Source organism: Mesocricetus auratus, unplaced genomic scaffold (genome assembly GCF_017639785.1).
Source record: "Mesocricetus auratus isolate SY011 unplaced genomic scaffold, BCM_Maur_2.0 Super-Scaffold_15014, whole genome shotgun sequence".
NCBI lineage: Eukaryota > Metazoa > Chordata > Mammalia > Rodentia > Cricetidae > Mesocricetus > Mesocricetus auratus.
This window is the reverse complement of record NW_024429186.1, coordinates 1,462,721-1,474,163: the sequence shown is the minus strand read 5'-3', so window position 1 is coordinate 1,474,163 and position 11,443 is coordinate 1,462,721. Positions and strand designations below refer to the sequence as shown.

Below are 11,443 nucleotides of genomic sequence, written 5' to 3'. Positions count from 1 at the left end.
AGACTGCCATTATTTCACAGTGTCTGATTCACACACCGGAGGGTGATGATCTGAGACGTGGGAGCCTCTTCTAAGTACACAGCTGGAGATATATCCATATGGTGGCTGTCTAGCAAACACTTATTAATTGCAATGTTCATAAACTCAGTCACTTTCCAACAGTAAGATGATCTATGCAAGGCACTGGCCACAGAAAAACCCAAACACTTCTGACTTTAGTTCCTGCTCTTGAATTATCAGCCACCGTGCAGGTCTATCACTCCAGTGAGTAGTTCAGAAACTCTAGCCCACAGCAGTTCCATGACAAATGCCAAAAGGGAAACAATGGTGACATGCTTAGTGTGGACTCCCCCAGTCCTACTCATCCATTTGGTTACCAAATTAACTTTAAGCCACAAAGGAGCTAGTTGGAATCTTAAATATTCAAATTATATACAAGTATACTTTCACTAGGGAAATGACTCCTTTTAGCTCAATGCCCTTTTCCAGAGAAGTGCTTCCTGCTATATTGGATAATAATTTCTTATTTCCTACCTTCTGCAAACACCATCAGTGGACTTTAAGGATGCAAAGAACTGTTATTTTAACTACAGATGATACAATTTTATAGTCAAGTTATTTTAATTATTCCAACTCTACCTGGCTTTTAGAGTTTATGATTATCTTTTCTGATTAAAGCATTCACTTATCAAACCTATTATAACGGCTACTATCATAGACAACATAGCCCTGCAAGGATGTGCATGTCCCAATGTCCAGAAGTTACACATATGTTACAGGGTAATGGGGTTTAACAGCTGTAACTAAATAGGTTATGGAATTTGACATGGGGAAATTATTCCCAACTATATAGGTGGCCCAATCTAATCACACCAGCTGTTCAAAGAGACCTCTCTATACCTAGAGTTGGAGAGATTAAAGGCGTGACTAGAGCTGACCAGAGTTTTGAGCTGCCCCAGGAGGACAGGTGTGAGAGAAAAGCGGGCACCACTCAAGAGCAAACAGTGGCCAGGTGAACTTGAGAAAACCCTCTAAAGGTTTACAGTGTGTTTAAAAATGTACATAGGATTGAGAGTAAAAAAGAAACAGCATAGTGGTAAATAAATAGAGAAGCTGGCTGTGGAGGCGCATGCCGTAAGGATTTGCTGCAGAGGCAGAGGCAGGCAGATTTCAAAAGAGAAACCCTGTCTCAGAGAAAAATAAATAAATTAAAAGGAATAAAGTAATAATAGATAAATAAATAAGCCACGTAAAGATGGAAAATACACACAAAGTCTGGATACTGTATGCTATTGTGTTTTTCAGTTTTTTGATTGCTAAGGAAGGAACAACTGCTAAAGTACTCTTGATTATAAATGCTGCTGAATTAATTCAACTTATATCTTTTGAAAATGCCTTGACTTCAAAATTTAAGTATAAGGATATGTTACTTTGGAAAAGAGTTTTAGTTTATGTTTCCACAGAAAATGAAAAGCTGAAGATTCCTTCCAGGCTTCTGTGGTTTGATGAACTAAGACCCCCAGAAGCAGTGGCCCAAGTGATTCAACATCTAAAACAGCTAAGATGATGCAGTCTTACAGACCCTAAAAATAAGGACTTATACACGTTTCTGAGTTTTGTCATGATCCCCATGGTATGAACAGCGCCCCCTTACAGCACAAAGCAGTTTGGAATGAGCGACGTCCTAATTCCCATCTTGTTTATAAATCTTTGTTTTCATTTGAATGGGGTTGTTTATAATTGGTTAATGATCACAACCAATCTCTTTTTAAAGGAAAAAGGGGATTATAGTATGGAAATGAATACTTTGTATTGGTATGGTTTTTCATTTATTGAGACAAATTCAAGGTCAATTTTGTGATGTGTATATTTCTCCTCTTGATTAAGTATTGTGCTTATACTGTTCTTTTAAAATGTAATGCATAATTAAATACAGACTATAGATAGTTACTTATAATAGTCAGAATTTATAGTTAGGTAAGTTAGGTTTTCTAGATATATAGAGGTGTATTTGAGACAGATAGACAGTCTTCAAACCTTTCAAAGACCTTCAGAAAATGGCATTTAAAATAGTTTAGAGTTTTGCCAGGCAGTGGTGGCCCACGCCTTTAATCCCAGCACTCGGGAGGCAGAGGCAGGCAGATCTCTGTGAGTTCGAGGCCGGGCTGGACCGACAGCCTCCAAAAACAATACAGAGAAACCCTGTCTTGTAAAACAAACAAACAAAAAAAATAGTTTAGGGTTTTTCTTGACAATGAGAAATGTTTGCTCCTGACAGCACCAATTACGTCTGAGAGGAAGATGGGCATCAAAGAAACTCATTATGGAGTTTGCTTTCAACATGGCAAGATTAGCCATTTGGGCAAGAAACTGCTCTTGCCTAGGCTGCTTGACTGTTGCTGTATAAACTGGACATGCAGGAACCACAGGAAAGTGACTGCTGAACTCAAACAGTCCTACAGGGTTCCTGCTTCATGGAAGAGTCTACGAGACTTTCTGCAGGACACAGAAAAATGACTGACAGACTGCCAATGCAGATGGACAGTTTGAAATTTCCTGCTTTGCTGAGAAATTTTCTGGACACATTGTGGCCTATGGGCTGAAGATGGATGCCCCAACATTACAGAGGAACTTCGGGTGACTGTCCAGGCAGTAAGATGTCTCTGTCAATTCTAGTGTTTATATATTATCCTTCTATGGTCTTTGATGGAGTCGAAGACACATAGTTATAGTTTTCCTTAGTTATGATAAAAGATAAGCTACATACAGAACTTTGGACTCACAAGGATGGGATGGATGATATTTTCTTTAAATCTTGCTAAAATATTGTAACTGTGTTCTTACTTGATAACTGTTCTGTTATATATAATTTGACAATGTTAAAGTTAAGACCTTTCTTTTTGTTTAAGCAGAAAAGAGGAGATGTTGGGGAAGTCCTGTGTATATGTCAATAAAGCACTGTTGGCCAATAGGGAAGTAAGATAGGTGGGACTAGGAGTCCAGGAGGACTCTGGGTAGAAACACAGGGAGTCACAATGTAGCCCGCCAGAGAAATAAAATGTCCGGAACTTTGCTCCAGTAAGAGAAATACTTAGATTAACAATTATGGGATAAATACTTAAGTCAGAGCTAGCCAGTAAGAAACAAGCAAGGCCAACAGCTTCATAATTAATACAGCGTCTCGTGCGTTATTTGGGGACTATAACGTGGCAGAGCCCAGGAGACTGGCGGGGGATAAACCAAAGCTGCTGGCAAGGAAAAGGCTTCTCTTTACATCTCTATACCTAGAGTTGGAGAGGTTAAAGGCGTGACTAGGGCTGACCAGAGTTTTGAGCTGCCCCAGGAGGACAGGTGTGTGAGAAAAGCGGGCACCACTCAAGAGCAAACAGTGGCCAGGTGACCAACAGCAGGGAGCAGGGACCTGACCTAACACCAAGATTGAACTGTCACAGTGCACACCCATGGCCCTGTGACCTAAAGGAACTAGAAGATAACTGTGCTCTTTTTAAACTGCTAAATTTGTATTGTTCTCTTCAGCTCAGTTTTATGAATTTTTATAAAAAGTTAGATAACCTTGTTAAATACTATTATTTCAGCCATTGCCATTTTCTTCTTTCATTATTAATCTGCTAAATGATTTTCAGATGTTCAGACTTCCAAGCCTAGAATGAAGTCTTCTTAGATCTGGACCCAGGATGTTCTTTCTTGGAAGTTTTTTAACCACAAATTCAATTTCTTTACAAAACAGGACTTTTTTTTTGTGGTATCTGGTGTTATTGGGGTTTTTTTGTTTTAAATTTCAAGCTGGACTAGCTTGGCCTTAAGGGCCACAGTGAATAAATGTGCAACTGTATTTTTGGTGGTTCAAGGGGCTGCACTCAGGGCTCCAGTGTGCTACATTAGTGCTCCTTCCCTGAGTTATATCCCAAGCGCTGTATCTACTTCTCCGCCAGCAAGTACTGTCCTGTGCCTTTTCTAGAGTTATTTTCAAATTTAGAACAGAGTCATGCAGCTTATCCATTTATGTTCCCCTTGATGTCTACACAGTCTTCAGAGGCGTTCACGCCGTTTTCTTAGTCAATGTGTCGGGTGTGTGTGTGTGTGTGTGTGTGTGTGTGTGTGTGTGTGTGTGTGTGTGTGATTTACATGTTTGACCTTCCCAGCAAATCTGATTTTGGGTTCAGTGGTCTGGGTGCAATCAGCTCAGTGACACAGCATGTACTGACCCTGTGGGCAACCTTGAGTTCCACCTCTGGCAGGACAGAAAACAACCCTCACGCCCACAGGCCTGGGTCTGAAAGGTTTTCTGAACTGGTTTCCTATTTCTACTCTTTATTATTTAACTTCTCATTTTGGATCATTTTCTTGTGTCTTAAGGTTAAAAAAAATATATTAGATTACTGAACTGAGAAGGAGGATTTGACGTTAAAAATTCACTCTTTATCTGAATCTTATAAATTGTGTGAGGAACTTCGCATCCAGCAGAACCTATTTTCTAATTTTCCTTTACACTGTCTCTTGGCCCATGAGTAACTCAGAAATATGCTGTTTGGTAATTGCATGCAAGTTAAAGGCCAGTATGGGTTATATAGAGAGTTCAAGGCCAGCCTGGGCTATAGTCTAGTCTTTAATTCCTGCCTTCATTTTTCATTCTTCTGTCACCCCCCCACTCTGTGTGTGTGTGTGTGTGTGTGTGTGTGTGTGTGTGTGTGTAGCCTGGAATTCACTATGTGACAAGCACTGAACTCAGAGATCTGCCTGCCTCTATCGTCCTAGAGCTGAAACTGAAAATGTGTACCACTATGTCAGACCCTAACTTAACTTTTTGGTAATTAATATTGTGCATCCTTCAAGTTTCTTTCTAGTAACATTTGTTGTTTTGCCATCAAGAACTTTTGGATATAGAAGTAATATCATGAAGTATTTCTTCTGGTGCAAATTCTTATCTAATTTTGTCTTGGAAAAAGCCTGTCTGGGGATGAGGGTCAGTGGGAAAGACCACTTGTGCAGCCGCCATGTAGGACCTGAATCTGGATCTTCAGACCCCAGCACCCATGTCACAAGTTGAGGGTGGTCTGGCACACACCTGCAGCTCTAACACTATACCACAGCCTAGCTGTGAGCTGTTGGTTCTGTGACAGAGGCTGACTCAAAATACTAAGATGGTTTCTGCATGTGTGTTCATGGATATATACAACTGTAACTCATGAGCAGTTAGTGATTGTCAGGATCTCTCTCCTGTCTCTCTCTCTCTCTCTCTCTCTCTCTCTCTCTCTCTCTCTCTCTCTCTCTCTCTCTCTCTCTCTCTCTCCACACACACACACAGACACACACACACCCACACCCACACCCCCCCACACACACAGAATGTGCACATGCAAGAATTAGGTGGTGGTTTACAAGGCTTTGTGTTAGTCATTCTGTTGACCCTGTATAAGCACAGCTCAGGATTGGGCCAGCATTTCTTCTTTTGTACAAACAGAATTAGTTATCAGCTTTTATCTCCCCCCCTCCAATATTTCCTCCATGTTTTCCAAGGCACAAGCCTTGGGGGAATGTCCTTCTGTATATATGATTCTCTTACTGGTTGATAAATAAAACACTGGCTAGTGGCCAGGAAGGAGGGATAGGTGGGGCTACCAGACGAGGAGAATTCTGGGAAGTGTAGATCACAAAGGAGTAGCAGGTCTGGACCCTTCTCTGGTTAAGATAAGACCATGTGAAAATACATAGATTTATAGAAATGGGTTAATAATTAAGACAGAGCTAGCCAATAAGAAACCCTAGTCATCAGCCAACAGATTTATAACGAATATAGCATCTGTGTGCTTATTTGGGGTTCAAGGGCAGCAGACTGATGGGGGAAGAACCTCCATAACACACAAGTATTATCTTTTTATGATTCCATCAGCTAGAAAGTCAAGTTTGTAGCCTATTGTAGCATCGATCTGGGGGTCTCAGTTTGAGCAACAAGAGAGAAAGTAATGGTGATTCCACTCACATAGTATGGTAAGCATAGCCCCCATTTTCTGGATCCTCTGGCTAGAGATATGAGCATGTAAAAACTTTTTGGTGCCTGTGTTGTCACTACTGCAATGGAATGTTGATGGGCCTGGTTTGGAAGCACAATGGCCCCTTTTCTGACTCCTTTGGCTATATACATAGAATTTCTCTCATATTTTGTTGCTTGTACCTCTAAGCATTGACCCATAGGATCAAACCTGAGACACAAAGCAGGCAGAACAATGTGAAACTTAACCTGCGCTGGGTTTGAGTCTCTCCTCAATTGTTTGCTTTGTTCCTCTCATCATTTAGATAAGACAACAAGCAAACTACCCAGTTACAAAATGTAACCCCAGGTACCAGGAGGTTGAAGATAACAATGATTCATTTTGGCTGCTGGTCAAGTCACAGTAAATAGTTCTGACCATTTTACAACTAACTGAAGCAGCAAGTGGCTGTATAATAACTCTGGGAAATTTTTTAAATGTATCTATAGTTTCTGATCTTGTCTATTTCATCAATTAATACTTTTTATTTTATACATAAAAGCACAGGCATTTCAATTATCAAGTTTCCTTTCCACTTAAGCTAATACTTAAATACAACTTTCTATGGGCTAAAAGACTAAGTCGTATACATTGTGAAACTCTGAAGTCTACTGTAGATAGAATTTTAGGAGCTCCTCTGGGTTTTTCTTAGCTGGTGAAAAATAATAGATATGGTTGAAGAAGAAACCTCCCTGTGACATGACTTATTGGAAATCATCCCTGGATTGACAACTTCTTGGCACAATGTCACTGGCCAATGAAATATTATTTAAAAAAATCAGCAAAATATTCACCAAAATGAGCTATACCATTACATGAACTTCAGATATACGTACATCTATATCCCTATTATGTGCAATAAACACTTGATTCTACTCCTGTAACATTTTCCAATTGGCATGAAAGGTAAATGTAATTCCTATTGTTTAAGATTGTAGCATGACCATACCTGACTGCCTTCTACAGAAACACCATTAGATTAACAGTATTGGGAAAAGGTGGAGGGGGCTTAAATCTACACCATCCCCCCCAAAAGTCATTAACAAAATAACAATTGCATTGCATCTAAAAACTAAAGTAGAGATTATCAAAAAGAGGATGTATTCTAAAAGAGTAAGTTTTGTGCAGAAACCTGTGATATCTAGAACCAATGATAAAACTGAGGCCTATTCACACCGTTTTCATTTGTTTGTTTTTCTTTTGAGGTGGGGGTCTCCCTCCGTATGCCTGGATGGTCTGGAACTTGCTATATAAATGAGGCTGACTTGACTCACAGATGTACCTTCCCTTGTCTTCTGCTACTAAAGGAATGGGCCACCAGGCAAAGCATTATTCATCAAATTAACTTGACTGTCATGAACTCAGGCAAAGTATTTCAGGATGTATATCTAAAGAGATATTACCCACAGCCTCTGTGGTAGCATCACTGGAAGAAGAAAATAACTAAAAACAAGGCGTAGTGATTTTCTCCTGTAACCAGGCCAGGAGGTCAGGAAGAGCCTCCTTCGCAAGTTTTGTGTACTATTGATTTTTTTTAACACTGTGCATGGATCATTACAAGCTTTACATTATTTTAGCAAGGCAAATTGATCCTTACCACTTTCAAAAGGGAATAAAAATAACTTATTTACCTACTCACAGTCAATCAATGTGTTTCTATTGAGAATGGTAGCTAATTATTGAACAGAATGATTCTTGCATTGGATGATCAAGGCTTTCAACTGAAACATATTCAAATTTTAATCAATACTTATTTCAAAAGATAACTTGTTTGACATTGTTTTCAACAAACTTAACAAGCACTTGGCTTGACTATTTTTCAACTCTTTGTTTCTGCTTTTTGGTTTTTCTGTATAGACCTAGCTGTCCTGGAACTAGCTTTTGTAGACCACTGGCCTTGAACTCACAGAGATCCACCTGCCTCTGTCTGGGATTAAAGGCGTGTGCCACCACCACTCGGCTCTATTCTGCTGGTTTTTCCTTGTTTCACTGCAGTGCTGACATTAGGACCCCCTGCACGATAAACAAGCTTTCTACCACCAAACCACAATCTCAGTCCCTAATGTGCTTTATTTTTTTTAAAACATTTTCCATCATTAAAAAATTTTTTTTTCTAAAAGTATGTGAATCCAAGTCTGTCTGTGGAGGAGTACATATACATGAATGCCAGTACCTATGAAGCTAGATGAAGTTGGATTCCCTAGAGCTGGAGTTAAAGGAGCTTGTGAACTGCCCTGCACTGCCTAACCCTAACCCTAATCCTAACCCTAACCCTAACCCTAGGGTCCTCTGCAAGACTAGCGTAAACTCTTAATGATGAGCCATCTCCCCGGCCCCCTTAATATGATTTAACTGAATAATTTTATATAGGGCAATATGTATTCAAAACATCTAATAAACACAAAGTACATCTGATTCTGAGTTAGTAAGATAGCAACGATTACGATTTAGATATTAAGGAGAAGGAGAGGGAGGAGGAGGGGGAGAGGGTGGGAGGGGAGGAAGAAGGGAGAAGCTTATTTCTATCTCACAGTATTGCTTTAGTGCCAAATGAAGACCCACATTCAAATAAATAATAAACAGAAGCTCATATAAGAAAGGCCAGTTCTAGGACTTCCCACATCTTCAACATACAACTTCAGCCTGGGCAGGTTAACGTCTAACTCAAAGCTCACTCAGTAAGAGCCAGGAGCATTCTATAGCAGAAGATTCAATAGATGTCAAGATGAATGCAGCTTACAGCAATTAAAACTGGGTGATATTGGTATAGAAACTGACAAATAGAAAAAAAGCTTGTTAACAGGGGTCCCAGAAATTAGGCACAATTATGTATTTTAGACAGAGACAGAAGTTTAGCCTGGCACTACAGTAGTGAGAACACAACAACAGGACTTCTAATTACCACTAGTCAAGCAGAAATGTTAAGTAGCCATTGTAGAGACACCATTACCAAACACACATGCTCTGTGAGCTAATACTCTTGCCCCTTAGGCAGCCCAATACTGTCAGAGCAGCAAAGTTGGTAACAGCAAATAACCTATTAATAACCAACAGTGTGGGAAAAGATTAAGTGCAGTGAACTAATCATGTGACAGAATTCTGCATATCTCATAAAATATAAACACATGCAAATAAACATACGTGGACTTGAGTAAAAATGAAAATAAAGTATGTAGAATAATATCGTTATATAGTATTTTATGGTCTGGATAAAACATTACTTTCTATGTAGACCCACATATAGTATGTAAGAGTTCTAAAAATATACAACAGATATGATACCAAATCACAGATCAATGGTAGCTGTTGTCTTTGACACTGACTTCCTTAGTGAGTTGATTTACTAAAATTAACAAAAAAATATAACTGTGAGAGAATGTTAAATAGATATTTTTGTTGTATTATTCTTGACATTTCCTGGGCTTGTAAAGACAAAAGGGAGACTACTCAAAGGCACCAATATGATCACTGTAGGGACAAGACACTCAAATTTACCGCTGCCTAGCTTGGATGGTCAGAGACCTGTGCCCTGGTGTTTCTTTTCCCAAAACTGGAGGTGGTACCCAGAGAAGAACCTCTGCTGGCTCCTATCACGGAGTTTATAGAAGCATGACACTACAGAAAGATTCATTCAGGTCCTAACCCTTCTCGAAGTCCTGGGTAAAACTGGTGGAACACCAGGACCAACTACTCCCTAACTATTCACCATCAGCCTTCCTCTCAGTTCATCCAGGACCTCCAACGAGTGTTCAGACCATCCTCATCCCCGAGAGCCAAACAGAGTTGCTGGCTGCCACAGTGCTACAAAATCAGCACGGATTAAATCTGCTAACAATGGAGAAGGGTGGTCTGTCTTTAAGATGTGTTACATTTCTTTATGCTATGGAATATTTGCTTAATGATGCAAGGATGTTTTGCATTCTTTTATGCTGCATTTGTTTAACTCTGTAAAGCTGTGTCACTCTGCCTGCCTATAGTTATGCACGAAAAAGGATAGCCGGGGGCTGGCAGTCAGAGAGAATAAAAAGGAGAAATGTAGAGAAGAGGAGGATTGAGAAAAGGAAAAGGAGAAGAGGACTCCAAGGGCCAACTACCCAGCTACTTGGCAGGCCATAGAGTAAAAAAAAAAAAAAGATATATAGAATAAAAAAGGTAAAAAGCCCAGAGGCAACATGTAGTTAAATAATTTAAGTTACAAAAGCTGGCTAGAAACAAGCCAGGCTAAGACTGGGCATTTACGAGTAAGAATAAGTCTCCAATTATTTATTTGGGAGCTGGGTGTCAGGTCCCCTAAGAGTAAAAGAGCTAAAAACAAACAAACGAACAAACAAAAAACAGTGGTCTTTGCCTCTTCCTTGGGGGAAAATGTTGCTTCTATGTCAACCAATTAAGTATGCTGAAAGGCAAAATGCAACCATTCTAGACATCTCCAAAAATGTAAAGAACAGCTCAATGTCTTTGGCTGATGGATCCTTGACAATCCAACACGGAAGTGGATACTACCTTTCATACCCTTTCTCCTCCTTAAAACAAAACAAAACCAAAAAGAAAGAAGAAAAAAAAAACAGTGTTACAATCATAATTCAATTCCCCTTATGTATTTAAACTTACAAAAAAACACTGTATGATTTTAACAAATTAGGAAGCAAAAGGGACAAGTTCCAGGTCATACAAACACGGCGATAAAAAATTTTTTCTTTTTTCTTTTTTTTTTGTGGTTTTACGAGACAGGGTTTCTCTGTATTGTTTTGGAGGCTGTCAGACCAGCCCGGCCTCGAACTCACAGAGATCCACCTGCCTCTGCCTCCCGAGTGCTGGGATTAAAGGCGTGCGCCACCACCGCCCGGCGAAACACAGCGATAAAATTTAAGAAGTAAAATAAATGTATGTCAAAGTGTGTGGGGGGGTAAGGTGTCTTGACCTTCAGCAGTGTGGCTTCCAGGAAAGCAAGGAGAACTTAGTGAAGAGAACGGCTGTAGCCCCCAGGTAAACCAACTCACCTGTGTGTGTCCTTCTGTGTCTCTGGAGCTCATCGCTCCGTGTGAATCTTTTGCCACAGAACATCCAGTTGCAGATGAAAGGCCTTTCTCCAGTGTGCCAGCGAAGGTGTGCTCGGAGGTGGGAGGTCTTGCCATACACTTTGCCACACCCTTCTATGTGGCAAACATGCTGCTTCTTCTTTCCGGGTTCACTGCTGCCCCTAACAGAACAAAACCAACATGGTTACATGCCAAACTCAAGCTTCTTTCTGCGCCAAAATGGCAGGACATCTTACACGGTTGGAAAATGCTTTTCTGAGTGAGTGTGTCTGAACACAAAGAAACATGAGAAAATTTTGCCTTAAGTAAAATATGCTCATGTGAATATGTGTGTGTGTGTATATATATTCCCAT

The 11,443-nt window shown here is 40.0% G+C and overlaps 1 protein-coding gene across 1 annotated transcript in view; it reads right to left on the bottom strand.

The window, feature by feature from the left end:
• The window catches only part of Sp4 (Sp4 transcription factor), a 64,528-nt gene that overhangs the window by 8,192 nt on the left and 44,893 nt on the right, over window positions 1-11,443 (bottom strand). The window contains exon 5 of the mRNA XM_005084462.4: window positions 11,051-11,250. Coding sequence (XP_005084519.1) covers window positions 11,051-11,250 — 200 coding nt within the window. The remainder of the gene's footprint in view (window positions 1-11,050; window positions 11,251-11,443) is intronic.